The sequence below is a fragment of the Miniopterus natalensis genome, chromosome 1, assembly GCF_054644295.1.
Source record: "Miniopterus natalensis isolate mMinNat1 chromosome 1, mMinNat1.hap1, whole genome shotgun sequence".
NCBI lineage: Eukaryota > Metazoa > Chordata > Mammalia > Chiroptera > Miniopteridae > Miniopterus > Miniopterus natalensis.
In genome coordinates, this window is record NC_142081.1 from 180,009,213 (window position 1) to 180,033,916 (window position 24,704).

General features: G+C 36.2%; 1 protein-coding gene across 1 annotated transcript in view; it reads right to left on the reverse strand.

The window, feature by feature from the left end:
* The window catches only part of WDR19 (WD repeat domain 19), a 60,161-nt gene that overhangs the window by 22,691 nt on the left and 12,766 nt on the right, over window positions 1-24,704 (reverse strand). Inside the window, exons 7-20 of the mRNA XM_087827818.1 lie at window positions 23,837-23,949; window positions 23,384-23,557; window positions 20,839-20,909; window positions 20,217-20,389; window positions 20,013-20,127; window positions 18,473-18,579; window positions 17,617-17,739; window positions 14,573-14,722; window positions 10,583-10,730; window positions 10,266-10,470; window positions 7,863-8,022; window positions 7,337-7,447; window positions 5,006-5,115; window positions 2,069-2,126 (exon numbers count right to left, since the gene is read on the reverse strand). Coding sequence (XP_087683944.1) covers window positions 2,069-2,126; window positions 5,006-5,115; window positions 7,337-7,447; window positions 7,863-8,022; window positions 10,266-10,470; window positions 10,583-10,730; window positions 14,573-14,722; window positions 17,617-17,739; window positions 18,473-18,579; window positions 20,013-20,127; window positions 20,217-20,389; window positions 20,839-20,909; window positions 23,384-23,557; window positions 23,837-23,949 — 1,818 coding nt within the window. The remainder of the gene's footprint in view (window positions 1-2,068; window positions 2,127-5,005; window positions 5,116-7,336; window positions 7,448-7,862; window positions 8,023-10,265; window positions 10,471-10,582; window positions 10,731-14,572; window positions 14,723-17,616; window positions 17,740-18,472; window positions 18,580-20,012; window positions 20,128-20,216; window positions 20,390-20,838; window positions 20,910-23,383; window positions 23,558-23,836; window positions 23,950-24,704) is intronic.

The following is a 24,704-nucleotide window of genomic DNA, read 5'->3' on the forward strand; positions in this document are numbered from 1 at the left end:
AAGCAACTGATCTATGTTTCTCTCTCACATTGATGTTTCTCTCTCTTCCCTCCTCTCTCTCTAAAAAAAGCCAAGAGACAAATGAGCAAAGGATATGATCAGACAATTCATAAAAAATACAATTAGCCAATAAATAAAAAATGCTCAACTTCACTAATAAACACATATAAAATGAAACACCAGATAACAACTGATAGCATTCAGTGTTGTTGAGAATGTGGGGGAAATCAACACTTTCATACATGACTGATAGCTATATGAATTATTACCCTTTCTTTTAGAGAGCAATTTCTCAGTATAAAAATGAAAAGCACACATTTTATGACCTAGAAATCTCACCTGTAAGAATATATCCTTCAGAAATACTATCTTAGGTAGCTAAAGATACATGTACTAGGAAGAATATTCATTATAGTGTTTTTGATAGAAACAAAAACAACTATAATTCAATAAGGGCACAGACGAAAAAAATCATGGTACATCTTACCCCCAGTTTTACTTTCTGTTGTCAACTGTGGTCTGAAAATGTAAAATGGAAAATTCCAGAAATAAACATAAGTTTTAAACTGTGGGCTACTTTGAGTAGCATGATGAAATCTCATGCTGTCCGCCTAGGACATGAATCATCCCTTTATCCAACGTATCCACACTATGTGCTCCCTGCCTGTTAGTCACTCAGTAGCTGTCTTGGATATCAGATCCACTGTCATGGTACTGAAGTGCTTATGTTCAAGTAACCTTTATTTTAGTTAACAATGTCCCCAAAGTGCAAGAGTAGTTATGCTGGCAGTTTGTATGTGCCAGAGAGGTGGTGTAGGTACTTCCTTTAAGTGCAAAGGTTAGTAAAGTACAATAAGATATTTGGAGAAAGCAAGAGACCACATTCACATAACCTTTATTACAGTATACTGTTATGATTGTTCTATTTTATTATTAGTTATTGTTGTTAATCTCTTACTATGCCTAAGTTATAAACTTTATCATAGTATATATAGGGTTTGGTACAATACATGGTTTCAGGCTTCCACTGTAAAAAAACATAGTATATATAGGGTTTGGTACAACCCATGGTTTTAGGCTTCCACTGGGGGTCTTGGAACGTATCCCCTGCAGATAAGGGGAGACTACTGTACTTCCAAACAATGGAATTAAAGAAGCTCTAAAATTAAAACAAAGTCATATACACGGACTTGGAAAGACCATGAAGAAAGCAAAATGCTGCTTTTCACAGAATGAATTCTCAGTTGATCTTTGCTAAATGAATGGAAATGATTTAATTTTTAGTAAAAATACATATTTGTATGCTCAGAAGAGAGTCTGCTTGGAAATATATAAAATCATTAATAGTGGTTACCATTAAGGGGAGTGGATGGAGGAGAGAGTATTGGAATCTCACTTTTCATATTCACATACTTTGGTGATTTTTAAAAAATTGACTATAATAAAATTGTATTAATTTTGTAATAAAAATGCTAGATATAAAACAGAAAATTAAAAAATTTTCAAGCTTTACAAGACATTACCTAACTTAAAAACAGCCATTTTTATTGCAAAATTTAGCTTTTTGAGCTAAAATTCTGGGGTGGGAGAATGGACTGGAGTGGTGGGTAAAGTGCCTGCTTGCCAGGTTCATCATAAGAGACACAGCATGAGAGATGGAATGGCAGAACTTATATGGCCTGAGAATTCACTTTTAAAATGGTTATTGAAACTTTTCAAGACTAAAAGGAAAAGCCTTATGAAAATCAGCCTGTAAGTGAGAAGGGATACAAATCTTACTCCCAACCTTAATAAGGAGCTCATGTTTAGGATGCAGTGGAAAACATCTTTTTCAAATGGATAAAAATATTGTCATCTTCAGTTTTCAAGAGTAAAACTATTGTCATCTTCAGTTTACAGGAGTTTAAAATAATATAACTATATCCTTGCAAAACTGTTAATAAACTGAAAAAAGCTTACCTACTAAATATTGAATAAATACAAAGCAAATAAGATCATGATATTTTTAAATGAAATTAATAACAAGCCCAAAGATAATCATGCATTTCTTATCTTTATTCAGGGTTACCTTATTATCACCTGTTATTCCTTTCTCATAATGAGCCAAAGCATTTACATAATCACCCCTGAAAGGAAAATCAGAGTGAATTTTAATACATATTTAAATATCTTGTTTACATGTATGAGATTTAGAAGATAATCTTTGTCACTGAGTTGCTTAAACTCACAATAGATGTGATGCACAACATATACACTAGCATTCTTCAAGTGCAGTGCATTGCATTTTTAAAATAATTGTTAAACTGGATTATGCTACACTGTAAGGCACTAATTTTGTAGTATGCTAGGCATCTTTGGGAGCTATGTAAAACTTTATGGGCTGCTTTTGGTTAATTATCTCCTTTGGGGCGCTAATTGGCAATCATGTGACCACAAAAACCAATGTTCTTTTTTCCCAAGCACCCAATATTTTTAAGTAGAATATGTATTGAGGAAATCTGGGTAGAATTAGAACAAAACACTGGGATTACAGTATTGAGGACACTGGTTCTTTCTGATAAAAAGTATTATACAAAATATAAATAATATACCCCAATCCCATGACTGATGCTAATAAGGACGTGCAGATCCAGAAGACATATAAATCACCTCCATTCATTTTTATTATTTGGGACAGAATGGATAGTGATTTGTCCAAGATCCATTTGGAGATCCATCTTCTTCTGAGAAAACATCTCCTCCAGAATAAATAATCAGCTCTAACAGTGGCATTATTTGAGATCCACCTGAGTTCCACCTCATCAGCTCAGGCAGGTTACAACCTCTCTAAGCCTCACTCAGTTTCCTCATTTGTTGGTGTACAATTTTTTTTTTTTTGGAAGATGAGCAGTTCTGCTGATTGAGAACTTCATTTTGGACACAAAGCCAGAAATGTTACTAAACGGAAATTTCTAATATTTAGACCCAATTATGTCACAGCACAGCTAGGGATGTCTGCCGACAGTAAGAATGACAGTTCCTCCTTCAGGAACCTGAGGCTTTCCCTGGGCAAGCCCAATTAGGAGATGCTCAATGAAGAATTTGGAACTCTCGCTTTATTTTTAAGTTATTTTAGCTCATTCACTTTATTTTGGAACTCTCATATGGATCTAACTCATTAGTCTAATCCTAGAGAGCTAAACCCCTCCCACAGTTGACAGACTGGCCCTACTTTGACCTAATCAAGGTCTTGGATGCATAATGAAACAGATTGTTGGACCTGAGCACAGATCTAGGGTGTCACAATCAGTAGCTGGAGGCTACTGGGATATTTGACGATAATGAGATATACCTAGTTTCCTATTATTGTCATAAAGGAAACACTCTTGATCGTTGGGGAATAGGTGTATGTTTAGATCGGAGTCCAGGGGTCAGCATACAAATAGCAGTGAAGGTTTTGGGAATTGGTAGCTTCATGGTGAAATGTTGAGCAGAAAGGGTTAAAATATATCAATAACAAAGTACAGGCTTTCAGTTGACCTCAGCTCATCTGACTATAATGAGATAATGTGAGAGTTTGCTACAAAAGCTTCAATTCCCCTGAAGGAAGAGAAAATCAAAGTCTTCGGGATGGTGTGAGGGCTTACTGGGGTGTTTGTGCTCTGATAGGACATGGTGAGTCATCCCCAAATGTAGTGACCCTTTTCTCTTCAGCATAGAAACTTTGTACTCTAAGACTCAGTCACCCTCAGGATAGAGATGGAGGGCCAGGGCCCTGGGGCCTGTCCCTGTGTTATGCACTAAAATTCCAACTTTAATAAATGGATTTACTTTGTAAGGGGCAGGAAGGAATATGACCAATTTAAATCAAGGTTGATTAAAAAGAAATATGGTGTCCAAAGAGTTTATTTGCAAAATTTAAAATAAGGTATCCTGATTAGAAATGAAAGAGTACTTTTTGATAAGAATAATTTCTACAACTATAGCCTGTGTGTCAATATTCTCAATGAATCCAAAGTCTATATGAAAATAAAATGAAATTATATAAAAATGTTTTTGTTTAAATCAAGTATTAGAGCCATATATTCTTTGTTCAAAGAAAAATATTTTCCCACATTTACTATTTTTGAAATTGGAATGTATCTTATAAAAAAAGTCAAAAGAAATTGTTGAGTTGTGATGTAGTTATCATTGCATGTATGTGAGAACTTATATTTGCAAATAAATGATTCATTAATTGTCTTTGCAGGTATTTGCATTAGTAGCATTAACCATGGTTGAATGTGAATTAAAAGTAAATCTTGAACGCTTCTAAAATTACACTTTTATGCAGCACTGAAATAAAAATGTATAGTCTGTCAACTAAGACTACTGATAATTAAGACTATCTAGCAACTAAGTGCACTGGAAAATCCTAAATCTCTCGGAAAAGATGATGGCATTTCCAAAGGAAGGAAATATTTGTGAAGCCTATTCATGCATCATGAATGGTCATTACTCCGGCACTGAATATTAGCCTGTGAAAGCTTCTGGCTTCATTTTCAACATCAACCACTGGATTTTTATCCATATGCAATTCAATTTAAGAGAGAAAAACTACAAATTTAGGCAAAAAGAAGTGGTAGACCAAAACCTGGTATTTTTTACTCTGCCCTGAAATTACACTATAAATCCTCAAAGTGTACAAAGAGGTCAAGATCATGAGAATGGGTTATGAAAAGCAATATGTCACCCTGATGGCCAAATGTGATTCAAAACAATATTTAGACTCTTAAATCCAAACTTATCTAACACCCAAACTTGATGCTAAAAATGAAAGTAGATATAAATGAATGGATAAGACATTAGTCAGAAAAAACATTTTTTGTTCGTATAATTAACTCCCCTTTAAAAAGCAATTATTAATTAAATCAATGGAGGGCCTTATAACACATAAGTTTAGAAGTGACGATATTCAGTAATTATTTCAGTAATCAGTAATTCAGCAATTAGATTTCAATTGAAACATATAAAGACGAGGACTTACGTGAATTCAAGCTGAACAGCATATTCTTTGGATATAAGTGGTATTTGGTCTGGGGCTAAACGCTTAGCCAGTTGTAGAGCACTGTCCCAGTGCTGTAAATCCCTTCTCATCTATTAGGAAGGGAAAGAAATAAGCAAATTATCATGCACCATATAGTGCTAGTTTTAATAAAAGTGATTACAAAACTTTGTTTAAAAGATGAAACTTGATCTCTGCAAAGGTAATCCATTACTACAACATACTTTCTCAGTGGGGATGACAGAGCCTCCAAGGGGGTAAAAATTCATTTTGGGGGAGCAAAGACATCTTAGCTATTATTATAATGGTTTGTAGCCCTCCAAAACTCAATCCTACCCAACAAAATCTTATTTTTCAGTATTTTTCTCAACAGGAAAAATTAATTTGAACTAAAATTAAAATTAATTGAATCAACCAATTGAGTTACTCGTTTTCCTTCTTGGGGGGAAATAATTAAAAAGCTGAGAAATACTTCACCTAGGAAATTGAGGTTATTTTCTGAGAAAATCTGAGCTGTATCACAACATGAGTAACAGCAAACAAATACAACGTGAATGTGTCTTTCTTCCTGGCTCCTGAGGCCTTCTACTGGCGTCTGGTACCCAATTCCAAACATAAACTAACTGAGAAGCTTCTCGAGTCCCTCCCTTGCTTTATTCGCATTTTGTAAGGGATTAATAATAGCTAACATTTTTCAAGTGCTATTTTCTGGCAGGTACCGTGCTAGGGCAGTAACTTATTTGCTTTTTACAACTAGGCCTTTTGCAATGAACCATTCTTGAGCCCTCTTTAGAGACCCAGAAACTGAGGAAAAGGGGCTCCCGTTTTGCACACACGATGACATTGTCGATATGTGGCAGAGCTGGGAGTAGGGCTTTGCCTCTAACTTCTTTACCTAGCCAAGCTGTCAGCCTTCAAAGTGAGGTTAAGCCAATGAAGGGGTGCAATTCCCCCTCTCCACTGCGAAGCCATCACCTCAAACGCTTTACAAATCTTGTAGCCCATGACAAGTGTCCATAGCTAAATGCAGAAGAGCTAAGGTGATGTCTATGCCCTCACTCCTAGCAGCCATATTCCCACTTCAGCGTGTACCAATTCAAGTTCTGAAAATTTCTCAGGGTGTCCCCAATGATCTCAAATAATACTGTAAAATTATCTAAATGTTTTCTTAAAACAAAATTTAGTTCACTTAAAATTTAAAAATGAAAATTTGCTGTAGAATAATCTGAAAAAGGTAAGTTGTGAAATCAGTAGCAAATATGTTTCCAAAACACCTCCTCTATGCAGCTGTGGAAATGCTAGTCTGAGGTGAACAACATTAATGACAGTAGTAATCACTCTGTCTTTCCTATAGATCACTTCCAAAAGATCTAATCTCATTTTAAAATCTTCGAAATAACCCTGTGGGCTAGATACTGTTATCCCTACTTTAAAGAAATAACTTATCCAAGGTTACACAGAGCTGAGCTTTGAACCCAGACATGCCTGACTCTAAAGTCCACGTTCTTAATCGTTGTGGCCACTTCTCTCTTTTCCTTGCATTAAACTCAGTTGTTCACTCTGTTCTAGTCCTTCCACTACAATGCTCACCTCTGGGAAACTAGTGATGGTACACTAGTCCTTGGCTCACTTTTTTTTTTTTTTTTTAATATATCTTTATTGATTTCAGAGAAAGGAAAGGAGAGAGAGATAGAAACATCAATGATGAGTCATTGATCGGCTGCCTCCTGCAAGCCCCCTACTGGGGATCGAGTCCACAACCCTGGCATATGCCCTGACTGGGAATCCAACCACAATCTTCTGGATCATAGGTCTGCTGAGACACGCCGGCTGGGCCTTAGCCCACTTTTCAACGCACAGGAGAATTCCATACAATAAATAAAAGATAAATGCGTCTCAGTTTTCCCATTTGGACAATAGAGGAAATAACAGTACTAGTCCACAGGATTGCTGTGAGGGTTAAATGAGTAACAATATGTTAAGTGCTTAGGAAAGTACCTGGCACATGTGAGCACTCAATAAATGGCGGTTGTTTTTATTTGGATGTGTCTTTGGAAGTTATAAAATCTGTTCTCTTTGGACACATTTAGACTTGAAATTATTTGGTAATGTTACAGTATCATGGCTTTTATGGCTCCATACAATGCAGAATGAAAATATTTTTGAAGTTAATGAGTACTTGGGGGTTCTTAAAGCTGAAGTCTAAATTTTAGGAGGGGCAAGGCATGCGGTGTCTGGTGCCTAGAAATTTTAACTCTGTGCAAGGTGAGGTCCTCCTATACACGTCCTTCCCCACCTCATCTGCTGCCATACCTCCAGGGCAGCAGCCGGACAGCTGGATGCAAGGTACAGGTCCTGGGCCAGGTTGAAGTCATTAGTAAACATGGCAAGATGTCCTGCTAAAAGATTGTTGTCCTCTATTCCCTAAAAATAAAAGCAGTTTTAATGAGAATACAAGTTTTGTGTTTTTGTTTTGTTTTTATTGATTTGAGAGAGAGGAAGGGGGGGAGAAGGAGAAAGGGAGAGAAAAAAAAACACCCCATACACATCGATTTGCTGTTCCACTTATTTCTGCATTCATTGGTTGATTCCTGTGTGTGCCCTGACTGGGGATGGAACCTGCAACCTTGGCGTATTGGGATGACACTAACCCATTGAGCTACCCAGTTAGGGCCACAAGTATTTAATTTTTAAAAAAAGACTTTGCTTAGTAAGAAGTGGTAATGTTCTAGCAATTAACTTATTTATGAGTTAGGTAGGCTTAACTACAGAAATTTAAAAGGTATGTATAAATAGCATTTAAATCCTAACCTGATAATTCTCATAAGGCACAACTTACCTGTATTTGTTCTAAGGACATCACCATGCCAACATTTCCAATTGTCCGATAAATGCGGATTGCGAACTCCACTTCCATGTGATGTAGACAAACTCTGGCCAACTCATTCCAGGCAGCATGATCATTCAGAATCCTGCATATTTCCCAAGCATCAGAAAACCTAGAATTTGAATATATAAGCTTAGTCAGGGGGCTCTATATGCCCCCTAAATAGGCAATTTTCAGATTATACATAACTTAATGCCATGCCCTAATAAAGTCTGTAAGACATTTCTTAGTCTGTAATTATTTACAAGTTATGAAAACTTACATAAACTTTTCTTCCTTTTTTGTACAGATGACCTTTCTTGAATTTCTCTCATTAATCTAAATCTACTCTGGGTAACCACCTTCCCCCATTAACAACTAATTCTATGCATTTTTGGTTTACTTCATACACAGGTGAAAATTAGTTTTGTTCTCACATAAGTCTAATAAAATTAGTGCTCTATTCCTATAAATTTGGAAGTTTAAAACAGAGCTAGCAAACTATGGCTCACAGGCCAAATCCAGTCAGCTACCTGTTTTTGAAAATAAAGTGTGAGTGGAACCCAGCTACTCATAGTCCATTTGTTATGGATTGTCTCAGCTGCTCTCACGTTTCAACAGCCCACTTGAGTAGTGACAGAGACCCTATGGCCCTTAATGCATGAAATACATACCATCTGGCCCATAACAGAAAAAGTTTAAAACGACCATAAATGCCAATTACACTTTTTGTGGAACCTTTACATTAATGAATATATTACCCCTATCCATCTATTCACCCCTGCATTTTCCCGTTGAATACACATTTACTGAGCACCTATTATAAACCAGGAACTGTGCCTGGAACCAAGATACAAAGATCAAACACAGTCATTGTCCTTCAGGTGTCATAATTGGGGAAAATGGAAGACACAGATAAGTAAACAGATGACTGCAACATGGTATAATAGAAGTAATTGAGTACTTACAATATGTAGGTCTTTGAGCTATGCACTTTGTAAGAATTCTCTCAATGGATTACCCTGACTACCTTATCTACTATATATTAGTATTATTTCTCCTTTATAGATGAGGAAAGTGAGGGTTTGAGGCCTTAAAAGACTAACCCAAGTCACACAATGGTAAACGGTAAAGTTCTCTAAACCACTATGTATATTGTATTCTGGCTCTGAGGCAACACACCAGGAAGACAGCCAGTGGTTGGGGCACTTCAGGGAAGGCTTCCTGGAGTAGGGGAGGGCCCCACTGAATAGTGAAGGATGAGGAGTTTCTACATACAGAGAGAAGGGAAGGGCATCCAGGAAGAGAGAGCAGCATGTGCCAAGGCAAAGAATCATGAAAAATACTGAATTCAAGCAGCCAGTGGAAGAGAGGAAGTAGAAGAGTGGGGACAGCTGAGGCTCGTATTAAATCATCAAGTGCCTAGTATGTCATGCTGAAGTCCCCAAAGAGTAGAGATTTCTTCCTAAAGGCAGTGGAAGTCGCTGGAAGACTTTCAGCAGGGGAATAAGAGGGCCAGACTCACATTTTTCAAAATGTGTGGAGAACAGATGAGATTGTTATGAGGCTATCAGCAAGGAGAGCCGTCAGGAAGTAGTTACATTACAGTATATTATTCCAAGTGAGGGACTGAGTGAAGATTGGGAAATACAGGAGAAAAGGATCTGGGGGGAGTGTAGGCACCTGTGTTAGGACATGTGCATGTATGATTAGAACGGGGGAGCAAGAGGACTGGGGAAGACTCTGTTTCAAACAGTGCAAGTATGAGGAGCTCATGGAGTCCCAATTACATGTGACTAGTAGGTAGTACTAAATACAGATTTAAGTTGAAGATGCACATTTTAGAGCCAGCCTCGTGTAGATGCTATTGAAGCCATGTAAGTAGAGGAGATTCATGCAAGAAAAATAATTAGGTGAGAAGAGAAGGAGGACGCTCATGGAACCCTCCTTCAGGAACAGCAACATTTAAGAGATGGAACATTTAGAATCACAAAGGAATTCACAGTGGCCCTAAGGCATAAGAGGAAAAAGCAGGAAGAGGAAATCTCAAGCAAGGCAAAATCAAACCTCACTGTGATGAAATTAAGATATTGTTGAAATAACTGCGCTTATTAGAATTTCACAATAACTGCTATTTGGGTGATTAGAAACCTTTTTGTTTTGAAGGGCTTTTCTTGGAATAAAGCACTGATGTTACACTATGACTTTCTTTAGAACTCATACACATTCTCATATCCATGATCTTATCTGAGCCTCACAATAATAATCCTGTGAAGTCAAGGAGGTAAATACTATGATCTCCATTTATTTTAACAGGAATTGATCTTTAAAATCACAAAAGCAAACAAGCTCCATGAGCAGTGTTTAAAGCCCTACCTTTTTAGCATTAAGGTCTGTGTCAGCATTTGCCTCAGTTCGTTAGGCCCCACATCTTTTAAACTGTTGAGAAAGCTGTGAGTGCCAAGGTAGATATTGTTTATTTTTCCACTCTGTGTCTGGCAGGTCAGCTCTCCATTATGTAACAGCAAAGGTTTATGAGAGAAGGGAACTTTGGTGCCACCAGCCAAAATGACCTTGGATCCTACATTATAAAACAGACATCTGAATGCTCAGCACAAACATCAGAAAGGAATGTTTTAATTTCATTGCAATGGAAATTGACATCAACAAATGTACAAAAAGTGATTAAGTACCTTGTATAGTGTCCTTGTGAAAGACATAAGTGTACACCTTATCATCATCATAAGCAATAAATACACCTTTATCCAATGGCCAGTTTTCCCAAAGAACACCTTTAATGGTTGGTGAAAAATCTGGAATCTCATACGTAGCATCATTAACCTACAAAATAGGATTTAAAGATTTGCCCCAAGTCTATACATAAATCATCATTTGCTGTGGTGGGAGCCTGTTTGTAGCCTTAGCAGAATAGCTTACCAATCCGTATTCAATCCAGCAACCCTCCAACTCTTTCTATACTAGGTCTGGCTTGAAAAAAACTATAGTTATATGGAAAATCAAGGGTTTTATCTAAAATTTGATGAATTTGCAAGCAAAATTACAAGCCTGGACACAAAGCTTCAGTTAAGAAAAAAAAGCTGAAGCTGCTCAAAAACTTCTCAACAATGCACTCTAGCAAACATAAAATGTACCTGCTACAGTAATATAAGCTATTAAAAAATTAATTCACCTAATCCTGTGAACTCAGTCAGGTAAGCTAATGCATACACTGGATGTGGAGCTGAGAAATACCTGCTTCCTCCCTCATCTACCCTCCTCTAAAAATAAGAATGAAATATAAAATTCTTGCAAGTAGTAACTAATAACTACTATCCAGTACAGTGGCCACTACTTCTATCCACATGTGGCTACTGAGCATTGAAATGTGTCTCATCTGAATTAAGATGTGTGCAAGTGTGAATTACACATGGGATCTCAAGTAGTATAAAAAAAAGTGTGAAGCATCTCATCGATAATTTATATTGATTATACACTGAAGTGATATTATCAATATTAAATTAAATGTTACTGAAATTAATTTCACCTGTTTCTTTTTACCATTTAAAAAAAATGGTTAGTAGAAAATTAAAAATATAGTTGAAATTATATTTCCATTGGATAGTGCTGCTTACCAGATATTGTACAATTTACTTATGTATGTAACCACATTTAATTCTAACCTCATAGTCTACAAGACAGATACTACTGTTATGCCAATTTACTGATGAAGAAACTGAGGCACAGAGAAATTTGCACTAAGTCACACAGCTAATAAGTGGAAGAGCCAGGATTTGAGCCTAAGCAGCGTGGCTCCAGTCTATGCTTCTAACCACTATGTTACACTGACTTTCAGTTTGTAAGTATGAGCACATCAGTGCCAATGAACTGGTGGCAGAATTTTTTTTAAAAGGTAACCATTTGTTCAGTGATTATTATATGGCAGACACTGGACTAAAAGCTTTACGTGCATCATCCATTTAATTTTTATACAACAACCTACAAAATAGGTACCAGAACATGAATTCATGTTATAGATGGGGAAACTCAGACTCCAATCAAAGGGAAAGCTTTGGAGGGAGCAGCTCTGGGCTCACACCAATGATGCCATTTGCTGGCTGTGTGACTTTAGACAAGTTACTTATCTTTCCTATGCCTTATTTTCTTCACCTGTAAAATGACAATAATATGAGTATTTCTCTCTAGGGCTGCAATAAGGGTAGAAAGAGATCCCTGAAATATGTAAAGAGTGCTCAGCACAGAAATATTGGTTGCCATTATTACTAATCTTAAATTCAGGTCTGTCTGTCTTTAAAGTCCATGCACTTAACTACTACACTTGACTGCCTCTCTAAAGGGCAAGATGTTTATAGACTTTCTAGAAGATCACAAGTCATCCTTCATGGGCATATAGAAAGTGTGTGGGGGAGGGTATACAGGTTGTTTTATTAAGACATGTGTAAGAAAGTCATCTCTCCCAATTCTAATGTACAACCTGAGTCACTTCCTTACTATCCACACAGTGAGGAAAAATAGGTTGAATAAATATAAATATGAAGGAAAATTGCAAGTAAGTTTAAGAACTTTAAAGAATTGTTGTAGTCTAAATAGTTATATATTTGCATATATGTACACCACAGGAGCAAGGTTTCTCTCAAATCATTTGAAGTTGAGTGGAAAATTAAGCTGCAATAAGAGCACACGATGACAGGGTGGGTGTTAAAATCAAATGAAGTGCACAGCACTCTAGTCCAGAGCCCAAGGGCCTCAGTGAAGCCTCCTGCTGTGTTGGAGACCAGGAAGGCTCTGCATCACAAGCCTCCTACTCCTTCCCTTCCAAGCTGGCCTTACTTATAGAAAACACTGGGTATTATTTAAAAGGGAACTTACTCCGGTGGGAATAACACTCCCCTCTGGTATCCTGCCCAACCACTTAAAATTCTAAGCTACCAAAGAAATCTTAATTTGAATAAAAGCAAATACCCATCCACATGTTGGGTGAGGGAGAGCCTATGCTCTCATGGAGTTGTTCTTTGTGTGGATTTTGTTTTATAAGGTTGTTTTTTCTTAATACCCGAGTTGTAGGTTAGAGCTGGAAAAGGGAGTGGGACAGCAACAAGAGAGATAATTCTGGACTTGAGGGGTTTAAGGGTGGTAAAGAGGGCAGGGCTTTAACTAACACCCGCTAACTAGCTGGCCTGTGCCTGATAACATGTTTAGAAAAATTAACTTCACTGATACCTCAGTCCAACTCTATGAGGGAGGTCATACTAGCCTCTTTAACAGAAATGATCAAGGAAAGGAGAACTGTAGAAAGAGAAAGATGGATCAACTTGTTTAGGTAGGTCTTCCTTTTTGCCCTTTCCCTAGCAGTCAGACCCCAGTTCTAACTCCTGCCAGACACCTGATTACCTCTGACCCTTTGTGTGTCCTAAGTAGTAGTTTCCACCTTCACAAACTCACATGGGAAAGGTGGCTATACTTCTTTATACCTGTTACAGAAAGGAAATCTGTACAAGACTAAATTTCCTTATTGCATAGAGGGAACTCAAAGTTATCTTTATCTTTACATTTATGTCATTTTTCCTCATTGGTCTTGTGATTGGGAGAGGAATGGGTTGAGTAAGAGCTAGCACATTAGAAAATTTGCATAAATAATCCAGCCACTCCTGTGGTACCTCTTATATCTGTCAAATAAAAAAATGAAGAGAAGAGAAAGGAAGAAAGAGAGGAAGAGAGAGAAAAGTGTACAGAGAGGGGAAAGCTGTCTTCAGTGGAATGTGTCTTCTCGAAGGTGAAGCAGACAACTGGGGACAGTTACTAAGGATGAGCCAAGAGCAGCTGTGGACTATGAAACTGTGACCAAGAACATACTAAATCATTAACTGGATATCAAAAATAAATAAAGATTCTAAGTATAGTAAATAATGTAAAAACACATTTCCTTTTTTCTAAATCTATTTTCAAAAAAGTTAAGGGGATGTGTAAAAATATGAGTAACTGAAAATGGGCCTGTTTTTAATCATCTAATACAAAAATAGGCTTTCTTTGTATCCAGGACCTTTAAGGGAAGAGGAAAATCAACTGAGGTAGAGGGGAAGGTCAGGGTGTAGTCCCAGCCCTCGGAAGCTTACTGCATTGTCAGGAGAGAAAAGTCATGTACGTAATGATATACTATAATACTGTACAGTAAATAGGGTTAAAAGTGGTACAGAATATAAGAACTGTTTTTTCTTAAAAAAATCTCTCTGGGGCTGATATTATAAAAAATTGCAGAATGGAAAAAGTTTTCTTTTTTTTAAAAAATATATCTTTATTGATTTCAGAGAGAGGAAAGGAGAGGGAGAGAGAGAGCTAGAAACATCAATAATGAGAGAGTCATTGATCGGCTGCAGCCCGAAACCCAGGCATGTGCCCTGACCGGGAATTGAACCCTGATTGCCTGGATCCTAGGTCGACGCTTAACTGCTGAGCCACACCCGGCCAGGCTGAAAAAGTTTTCTTGATGTAAATAGTCTTGAAATGGATCACAAACATGGTATCACAAACATGATGACAAAGTACTATAATCCTTGGTTCTGTTTATGAGAAAATGATCTTATATATAAAATATATTTTAAAAACACTTTTCTTCATGTGTTGCATGACTTTAAAAAAACAAGCATTCAAAACTTTTCTAGACTTACTGGACAGTAGACAAATCCGTCACTTTTCTCATCAATGAAAACTAATCTTGTTCCATTTGGGTCAGGAAAAATCTTTTTCACACTGACAGGATGTCGATAATCATTAACAAATTGCCAGTCTTCAATGTAGAAATACTGAATGATGCCAGTCTAAAAAAAAAAAAAAAATCCAGTGAAGAAAATACTGACTTTCAGCATTTATGTTAAACATATTTCCTAATGTGAAGAGAAAAAATAGATTTTTGATGAGGGAAGAGTCTAAGAATAACATTTACAATATTTGCAAGGTACAGGCAGGAGAAAATAAAGTGAGTTGTCTTTTTCATTCTCTTAACAGTGTCTTTCAAAGAGAAGATTTTTTTTTTATTTTGACAAAGTCTAATTTATCAACTTATTCTTTTATAGATTGTGCTTTTGGTATCATGTCTAAGAAATCTTTGCCTAACCCAAGGTCACAAAGTTTTTCTCCTATGTTTTCTTCTAGAAATTTTAAAGTTTTATGTTTTACACTTAGGTCTGTAACCCACTTTAAAGAATATATAAAGAACTCTCAAAACTCAGTAATAAAATAAACAAGCCAATTAAGGGAAAAAAAATCCAAACGGATACTTCAAGCATGCAACAGACTGTTGTATCTCACAGGGAAGGGGGAAGAGGGTAGGGAGTGGGAAGAGATAAACCAAAGAAGTTATATGCATATATGCATAACCCATGGACACAGACAATAATGGTGTGAAGGCCCGGGGAGGGGGTGGGAGCAAGGCAAAGGGGGTCAATGGGGGTTAAATATGGCACACTTGTAATACTTTCAACAATAAATATAAATTTAAAAAAAGAGAGAAATAGATAGCAAAATAAGCATATGAAAATATGCCTCTATGTCATTATTAGTCCATTAGTGAAATGCAAATTAAAATCACAAAGAGGTATCAATGCACATTCACTAGAGTGGCTAAAATTAAGAGTGACCATATCAAGTGTTTGTGAGGATGTAGAGGAACTGGAATGCTTATATGCTGTTGATGGGAATGCAAATGGTACAACCAAGTTAGAGAACTGTGCGTCAATTTCTCAAAAGGTTAAACATACACATGCCATATGATGTAGCCATTCCACTTCTAGGTATTTTTATTTAAGAGAAAATAAAGCATATGTCCATACAAAAGCTTGAACACAAGTAATTACAGCAGTTTTATTTATAAATACCCCAAACTGGAAACAACATCAATATCCATCCATAAGTTCATGGATAAGCGAATTATAATATATCCTGACCATGGACTACTACTCAACAAGAAAAAGGATTGAGCTATTGGCACACAGAACAACATGGATGAATCTCAAAATAATTATACTAAAGCCAGACAAAAAGAAGTACTTACTATATGATTCCATTTACATAAAGCTCTAGAAAATACAAACTAATTTATAGTGATACAGAGCACTCAGTGGGGAGGGATGGGAAGGAGGAATCATAAAGGGGCATGAGAAAACTTATAAAGGTGAGAAATATGTCCATTATTTTGATTGAGTTGATGATGTTTCACGGATATATACATATGTCAAAAGTTCACTTTAACATGTGTAGTTTATTGTATATCAATTATACTTCAATAAAGCTGCTAAAAAGCCCTGATATTTTCAGAATCACTTAAGAATGAGATGTATCACAAGAAACAAAATTTGTTTCTTGATGGATATTAACTAGACTTACTGTGATTATTTTGTAATAAATACGAATATCAAATCATTATGCTGTGTACCTGAAACTAATATAATGTTATATGTCAATTATACTTTAATTAAAAAAAAAAGAAGAATGAGACAGATAAATACTGCTCTATTGACAGGCTACTGAATTTGAGTTCTTCAAAATGTCATGTGGCATAGTGGAAAGAGCAGATTTTCCATCAGGGAATCTTGCTTAAGTTCCATCTCTGCCACAAACTTACTGACCTCCTCAATCCTCAGTGTCCTCATCTCTAAAACTTTCCTGCTTATTTTATAGTGTTAATAAGATAAGTGAGATGAGGCTTTATAATGTTAGGTGTCATGCAAACGTATTGTATTTAATATTATTTAGCACATCACTCACTACTTTACCTGGTACGTGAGACCTACCCTACTAGTGTAAATTAGCACAAAGACTCATTATTTTAGGTCAAACTTCAACTTATAAAGTCTCTCTTATGGCAATAAGCATGTTTTAAAACATGCTCTTTTTAAAAAATGATTTAATCTGAGAAAATGGAATGTTTGAAACAGGAATAACTGTTTTCATGTGGAAAACAACACTTTTCTACCAACTTAATTTAGAGACGGAACAAAATAACAGGTATTATATGCTTTGAAAAACCTTTGATAACTTTTTACAAATATTAGATGCTATTACTGTAACTGTGCTTTATGTCCCTGTGGCTAACATAATATTTAGAGGTATAGGGTATTGGCGGTTCAAAGGACCAAAAGACTGAAGTGGGATTCTGAATATCCTATTAATTTAATATTTATTAAATGCCTACTAAATGTAGGCACTGAAGATCTAAAGTTGAATGAGGTGTCTTATATTCATCATCAAATTAAGTCCTTAAAGCATCTGGATACGGAAAATGAGACTTGGAGGGGTTAAGTGGCAACAAGCAAGTAAAAGAACTGATATTTAAACCCAGATTTTCTAGACTCCAAAGTCTGCCCTTTTAACTATGTTCTCAAAATTGCTTATAATCACAAATGCACTCAGTACTGGCAAATCATGCCACCTACATGCTTTACATATATTTGTTTAGATTATAGCAGTTATATATTTTTATATATTATATAATGTATACAGGGTGTCCCAAAAATATGTATATACACTTTAACAGCTGATAGCTCACTTTTGAAAATGAAATGTATTTTACTAAACACTGCCTTTATAATTATTCAAAGGCGTGTATACATTTTTTGGGATACCCTATATTTATATACATATATAAGAAACATATTATATTAGAGTAAAAATTAGAAATTGCCCTATGTTCTATATTAAAGAAGACAATACGTACATCTGTGCCATAGATGAGGAAATCACCGGTTAAGGCGTGACATAAAATACGGCACTTATCATCCACTGCTGGGAAAAGTCGTGTCTCACGTTCTTCTTGAGCATCCAAGAGTTCACTTTCTATCTAAAACAAAGAATAATAGTGGCTCATAGATTTATTTGAATAAACCTGGTCTGCAATGTCTAGGACATAGGGGAGGCTCTTTTTCTTAAGTTCAATTCAACATTCAGACTCAGCACACTACCAAAGACCAGCTGACTGAGAAAATTATCAGACAGGAACCAGGGCTTGTGAGCAGGGCAGCATTAGACATCCCTCTTTAGCAGGAACAGTCTTCACGTGCTCTGAAGTTGTCCAGTGGCTAATCTCTTTGGCTTCCCAGAAGCAAAGCGCCAGGAAATAGACGTGAAAGATGCCTTGTTAAGAAGGCCCGTATTCCAGGGCCATTGTCTCTTGACCAGCTCAACAGGCATATTTCCAAGGATCCTCACAAGCGACGTGCCTAAATATATGAGTCACCGCATTCCAGAAGGCCTAGCTTTAAGGCATTCCCATCAGTTTCTACAGTTCATTTATAGTTTCTAGATATAGTCACCAACAGTGTCATTTTTACCATAAGCAATGTTGTAAGTGGCACAGTTGATAAACTGCCAGGTTTCTTGGGAACAGAGTTAGAAAGTTAATTGAACATCTCATGCACAAGGATAAAGATTTTTGTTAATCCTTTATCCACACCTGGCTTTCTAGCTAGTCTGCACATGGTTGCTTTTTGACCAAAGTTCTTAAGACATTAGGTTGTTCATGGTCATCATTAAGTTAAATGAGCAGGCTTCCAGGACATCAAAATTATACTTACCAAATGTAACTGGACTTTGCCTTCAAAAAGTGCAGCAGCATAGTCTGAATGAAGGCAAACACTGGCTACTGTCCCCAGATATTCCACATCTTTCAATTTTTTAACACCTGTAGCAATTAAAACAAATAACACATTAGTATATGAAAAAAATTATATAAAGATTTGCAAATAATTTTAACCTTTGCAAGGATATTCTGAACCTAAAATTTTTATTTTAGCCATGCTAAAGAAAATTAGTTGCCATATAAATTTGCCTTCTGGAATTCTATAATGGTTCCCATGAAACAAAGTAATAGGAAATAAAATCACATGCAAAACAACCAGATAGTAAACCTTAGTGACAATAAGCTTAATGGTGTACTCTATCTGAGAGTAATTCTTAGGCTTGTTCTGTTGCCCAGGGAAGGGACAGCGTGGGGAGGCGGAAGGAGGGGAAGAAAAAAGCAAGGCTCCTTTCAGATGCTAATGATCATTATCCAAACAATAAAATCACAGAGGAAACCAGCTTTTATTCAATACCTACCAGACCAAGGAGTACCTAAGAAAGTCATGTGTAAAGGTAGATCACACTTTTTATTTAATTTTCCACATGACCCCTAACAAGAAGAGGAATCCATTTTCCAAACAGTAACCCAAGGCTCAGAGGGGTAAAGAATTTTGGCTACAGTCATCTAGCTAAGAGGCAGAAGGGGAATTTAAATCCAGGGCCTAATTCTAAAGGTCATACTCTGCCCCCTGAACCATGCTGTTTTCACTATAAAGGTAAGGTATAAAATCTTTCCAAAAATTATGCAAAGAGAACTCACAAAACCTTTTAAACTAAGAAAGAGATGTCTGAAGGAAAAAGAGTAAAAGACTTGGTTTTTAAAGAAACTTTTGGTGTGTAATTGTACCCCACATGCCAGGCCCTCTGCTCTTCTCCACAAGTTAGATCCTCTGCTTTTTCCTTAACAAAGCTGTATTAACCTACCCGTTCCCCTGTAGTCATAGGTTGCTTTAGGTTTAGACTGTGGGACTCAGGGAGACTGCCATGGTTCCTGGGTCAATAACTTTTGACCTACTGGTCAAACTACAGTTTCAGGAAAACTATAGATAACATCTCAATTCAATGTATATGATTCTTCATAAAAAGGAATGGTCAAAGGACAATAATTTACAAGCTTACTTTGCAAAAAACAATGGAGACTCAAGACCACCCTGATGTGATCTACTGATAAGTGCCTTAGAATCTACTCCTTTGAGACCTTGTCAAGAGACGAAGACCTAAGAAATTTACCCTAACTCCCCCTCCCACTCCTCTTCTCCAGCTTAAAAATCCTTAACCTAGTCCAGCAGGTAAGATACAGTTGAGGCATCGATGTCTCCTATTTTCTTGGTTGGTGTCTTCTTGATCAATAAACCTTTCCTTACACCAAACTGACACTTGGACTTTTGGCCTTACAAAGTGTAGGGCACATGACCCACAGTTTGATAACAAATGCTTCTCAAATAAGATCAGAAATTATAAGCTAGATAAGAAAACAACTGAATTTAGACTTGCCATTCTCTCCAAGGACATAAAACCAAGCTCGATTATTCATTCCCACAGCCAGATGATCAAGTCCTACTGCTACAAAGTTGGGTTCCACATCAACAGAAACTGTCATTGGTAGCTCCTATAATATAGAAAAGTAACTAGTAAATCAACTGCTAAAACTTCTTTGATTTTATTAATAAATAAAATAAAATAACACCATTTTCATACTCCTTCAACAGGGTTGGCTACAGTGACTTCAAGGAGGGAGGTGAGATATGCAATCCTTGTGCAGCATGCATCCCCAAGTATGGGAAGCTTGGTCAGGAAAACATGTAGTGAGCCCCTTTGGGTAGACAATGCCAGCAACTGGCCATCATCTGTCCAGGACAAGGTACTCAACCCTGAAATAATTGACAAAACAAAGGATTATTCTAAAACAAATACACTGTTGCAGGCAAATAAGCAAACATTTTCACTTATGCTACCAGATGCGCAGATATATCCAAATGTTTTCTTTAAAAGTTTAAAGAGTCTTTATTTAGACTAGGAAATTCATAAAGGGTTGACATATGAACATGACCACTAACTCATTCAATACTGGCTTAAAGGGAAAGTATGTAAGAATTTAGATTTTATAATTGGAATTGGGATAAAATTCACTATAAATCTTTGGATCAAATTGGACTTATATCCTTCTAGTCAAGGAGTATGACTCCACATAATTACTAAAATATGGAGGTTATTTTAGGGAACTCTAGTGAAGGGTACTAATTGTATTCCTCCTACAATAACAAACACACTACTCTAACTGGAATGATAAAATGTCAATCTGATTCAGAAAAATCAATACCTTTAATTTCATCATCCAGACTGATTATAGCATACATATCTTTTAATTCTGCCAAGTCACGGATTTTAATGCTGAAAAATAAAAAAATTTAAACATGAGCTCTAAGTTAAATTGTTTTTGTTCATGAACAATTATAAGCTATACATATTTAATTTCTCATAATTTATTTATAATCAACATTTAGACCACTTCAAGCAGAATGTAGAAATCTTATCACACATAAGAACTTTACCCTCTCCCCTTTATATTGTAGATGTCTTATGTATCTTCTTGCGGTGAACATACTATCAGACAATATTATAATACTGCTTTCAGTAGCCACATATACATTAAAGATCTCAAAATTTAAACACAGCCTATTATATCTACTAGCTATTTACTATTTCTATTGCTCTTCCTTTATTCTTGATGTCCCAAATTTCCTGCTGTCATCTGTTCTCTCCTATCTGAAGAACTTTCTTCAGCAATTCTTTTAGAGCCTACTGGCTAGCAATAAATTCTCTACATTTTTCTTTATTTAAGAATGTTTTTATTTCCCTTTTACTACTGATGGATATTATCACTGGGTACAGAATTTCAGTTGATAGTTCTTTTCTTTCGGCACTTTAAGAATATTGTCATTCTTCCTTTCGGTTTCTGTGGTTTATGATGAGAAATCCACAGTTATTCAAAATGTTTTTCACTGGCTACTTTCACGATTTTTTTGTTTGTCTTGGTTTTTAGCAGTTTATGATGTACCTGGGACTAGATTTCTTTGGATTTATCCTTTGGGGCTTTTGCTGAGGTTGTATAATACATAGGTTTATATCTTTTGCCAAATGTGAGAAGTTTCCAGCCATTATATCTAAGACTTTTATGACACAAGTGTTAGACCTTCTGGTTTTATTTCACAGGTCCCTGAGGCTCTGTTCATTTTTTCCAATCTGTTTTTCCTTTATGTTGAGATTACATATTTCTATTGGTCTATCCTCGAGCTCACTGACTCTTTACTCTGTAATCTCCATTCTGCTATTAAGTACACTGCATTAATTATATTTTTCAGTTCTGAACTTTCCATTTGGTTCTTTTTTATAGGCTCTATTTCTTTTCTGAAACTGCTTCCATTTGTTTGGAGAATGCTAGCCCTTACCTCTTAAAACATTTTTACAGTAGCCATTATCTTTATCTTCTTGGCCTTGGCTTCCTTTGATTGCCTTTTCACAAGTGAGTTGAAATTTTCCTGATTCTTCATATGTCAAGTAATTTTGGTTATATTCTAGGCATTTTGAATATTATGCTATGAGACTCTGTATCTTGTTTAAATCCCATGGAGAGGGTTAATTTTTTTTTTTAAGTAGGCAATCAACCTAGTTGGGTTAAGGCCACAAGTTTAAACCAGCCTTCTGGGTTATGGTTTCAATGTCAGTTCTATTTTCAAAGCTTTTGCAGCGGTATTTGGATATGTCCCTTGTATGGCCCACTCAGTCGCTAGTATAGGACTTGGACTATGACCTATCCCTTAGTTAAGTTCTCAAAGTCTTTGCTATGTGTTTAGGGTGAGATGCATATACACAGTTCAGGGGTAAATCTGGGAGTTCACAAATATCTTTATAGGGTTATTTGCTAGAGCTCCTCCCTCTCCAGGATCTACCTGGTATTTTTCAGCTTCCTGAGGCTCCCCTTTTTGGTCCTCCAGCTGGAAGCTGGGGCTCTAGTTACCATGTTCTGCCTTGTACTTCCCACAACTGCACCTGTACCTGTGCCCAAGCAGAGGGAGGTCAGAGAGAAAAATAAGCAACAGGGGTTTGCCCCACCTTCTTGGCACTATAGCTCTCCCAATTGGTGAGGAAGGTTACCCTCTGTCAGAGTTTTAGGTGCTTGTGGGTCCTTGCAGCCATTGCTGTTGCTGTCACTACCATAGCGAGATTGCTTGATTACTGGGGCATGAGAGAACAAAGAATAAGAAAGAAAACTGGGGGATTTCTCCACTTCTCTCTGAGTGTTAGCAGTTCTCTTTCCTGTAACTTGAGCCAGAACTACAGAGCTTCTCTTAGAGCTCCTCTGTCTATACTCTGCCTACTTCTGGATTTCGGGCTGCCTTGAATCCTGAGAGTGGGAGACAAATGGGAGACTTATCACTGGCTCAGTCATACTTCAAATTCTGGTATCCTATGTCAATCTGCCTGCTACTATTTAGTTTTCAGAGTCCTTAAATAACTGTTCTATGTGGTCTGTCCAGGTTTTATCACTGTATTCAGTGAGAGAGATGGGGTGGAGCTTACTCCATATTACCCAGAATTCCTATTTTATTTTTAAGATTGATTTTCAAGCATACTCCATTTTAGGTTTTATATGTAATATATACTTAGTATACATTTAGTATTTTAGGTTTTGCTGTGGGTATTAAAGACAGAAGTAAAGGAGTATTAAGAAATTTCCATTGCAAAGATGTTCTAAGAGTGCAAGGAAGTATGGTTGACAGATTCATTTCGGCTACCAAAGTCTTGATGAATCTCTTGAATATTCCTTATATAAGCTTTTCTGGGAATTTGTGAATATAACTTACCAGTTATCACCACATGTAGCAACTTTGTTAAGGGTCTGTGATACTGCAATACTGGTTAGACTATCTTTATGATCATGAACTTGAAATACCTCTAGACCAACCTCTCGATTATGAGTGGAAATGACCAAAAAAATTCCACGTGAAAAACCAATCATGACGTAGCGATCGCCATACCTATAGCAACAAAGGCAATAATACAATAAAAAGGGAGATTAAATATCATTGGAAATACAGTACATAAGCAAGTACCTTAAAATAAAGGAATTAGAGAATATAATTTACCAAGGGTCTATGTGCCAGATAATATATGTTAGGTAGTTTCACATACTAAATCATAGTCTGTAATTCAGAAAATGTTATATATAGAAGTGAAAATTATATAGGCAAAAATTAAATATAATTAGTAAGGAAAAACATATAGGTATCTTTCTATAATGAGCTTTTTGTACATACCAACTATAGCAGGCAATGTTGCCATAGTTCTGATTAAATTCCAGATCAATGGAGTTATCTGGATCATTCAGATTAAAAAAAAACAAAGTTTTCTTGCCAACCACCACACTTATCTGCCAGAAAAGATCAAGAGATTGTGAAATGAATTACTCAGTACTACATATAAAGACCAATAAGCAAATTCAAACAGCTTAACAAAATTTATGAAAACAAGCCAAATTTAGATGTGTTCAATATTATAATTAGTAAGTAAACAATGTAACTAAAAAAAAAGTTTACTAATATATAGTCTAGGAAGAATCCTTGGCTTTATACATATCTAATATACCCTTGGAAGTATACTAAAATAGCTAGGTGGAATAATTTTTTAAAATTCTCTATACCTCTCTTTTAGGATACTGTGCATACAACACTGTAAGTCTCATATAGTTCCACTGAAATTGAATTCATATTCAGGGTATAGAGTCTTCCATCATAAAAGGTCATTCTCATTTTGAGCCACCTGGAATGACATGTCCACACCCATGTGGACAGACTAAATTGGCTTTTTCTATCATCACTCTTTCCATCACCTGTAGGTCATTGGTCAATATGGCTACACCAGTGTCCCTCTGTTACTCACACAAGCGCATACTTAACTGTAATTCTCAGATAAGGGTGTAATTGTGTTGGGCAGATGAAAGAGTGTATTACTTAACTGGGCTCATTAGGGTGATTAATATATATAAAAAGAGACATGTTTATATATATCCCTGATTCTAAGATGCAATCAATTATAAGTCAGTACCAATTTAATAACAGCTTTTAAAGAAATAGAAACATTACTTCATTTAAATATAGGCATATTGACTGTAAAAACTGTCTGGAT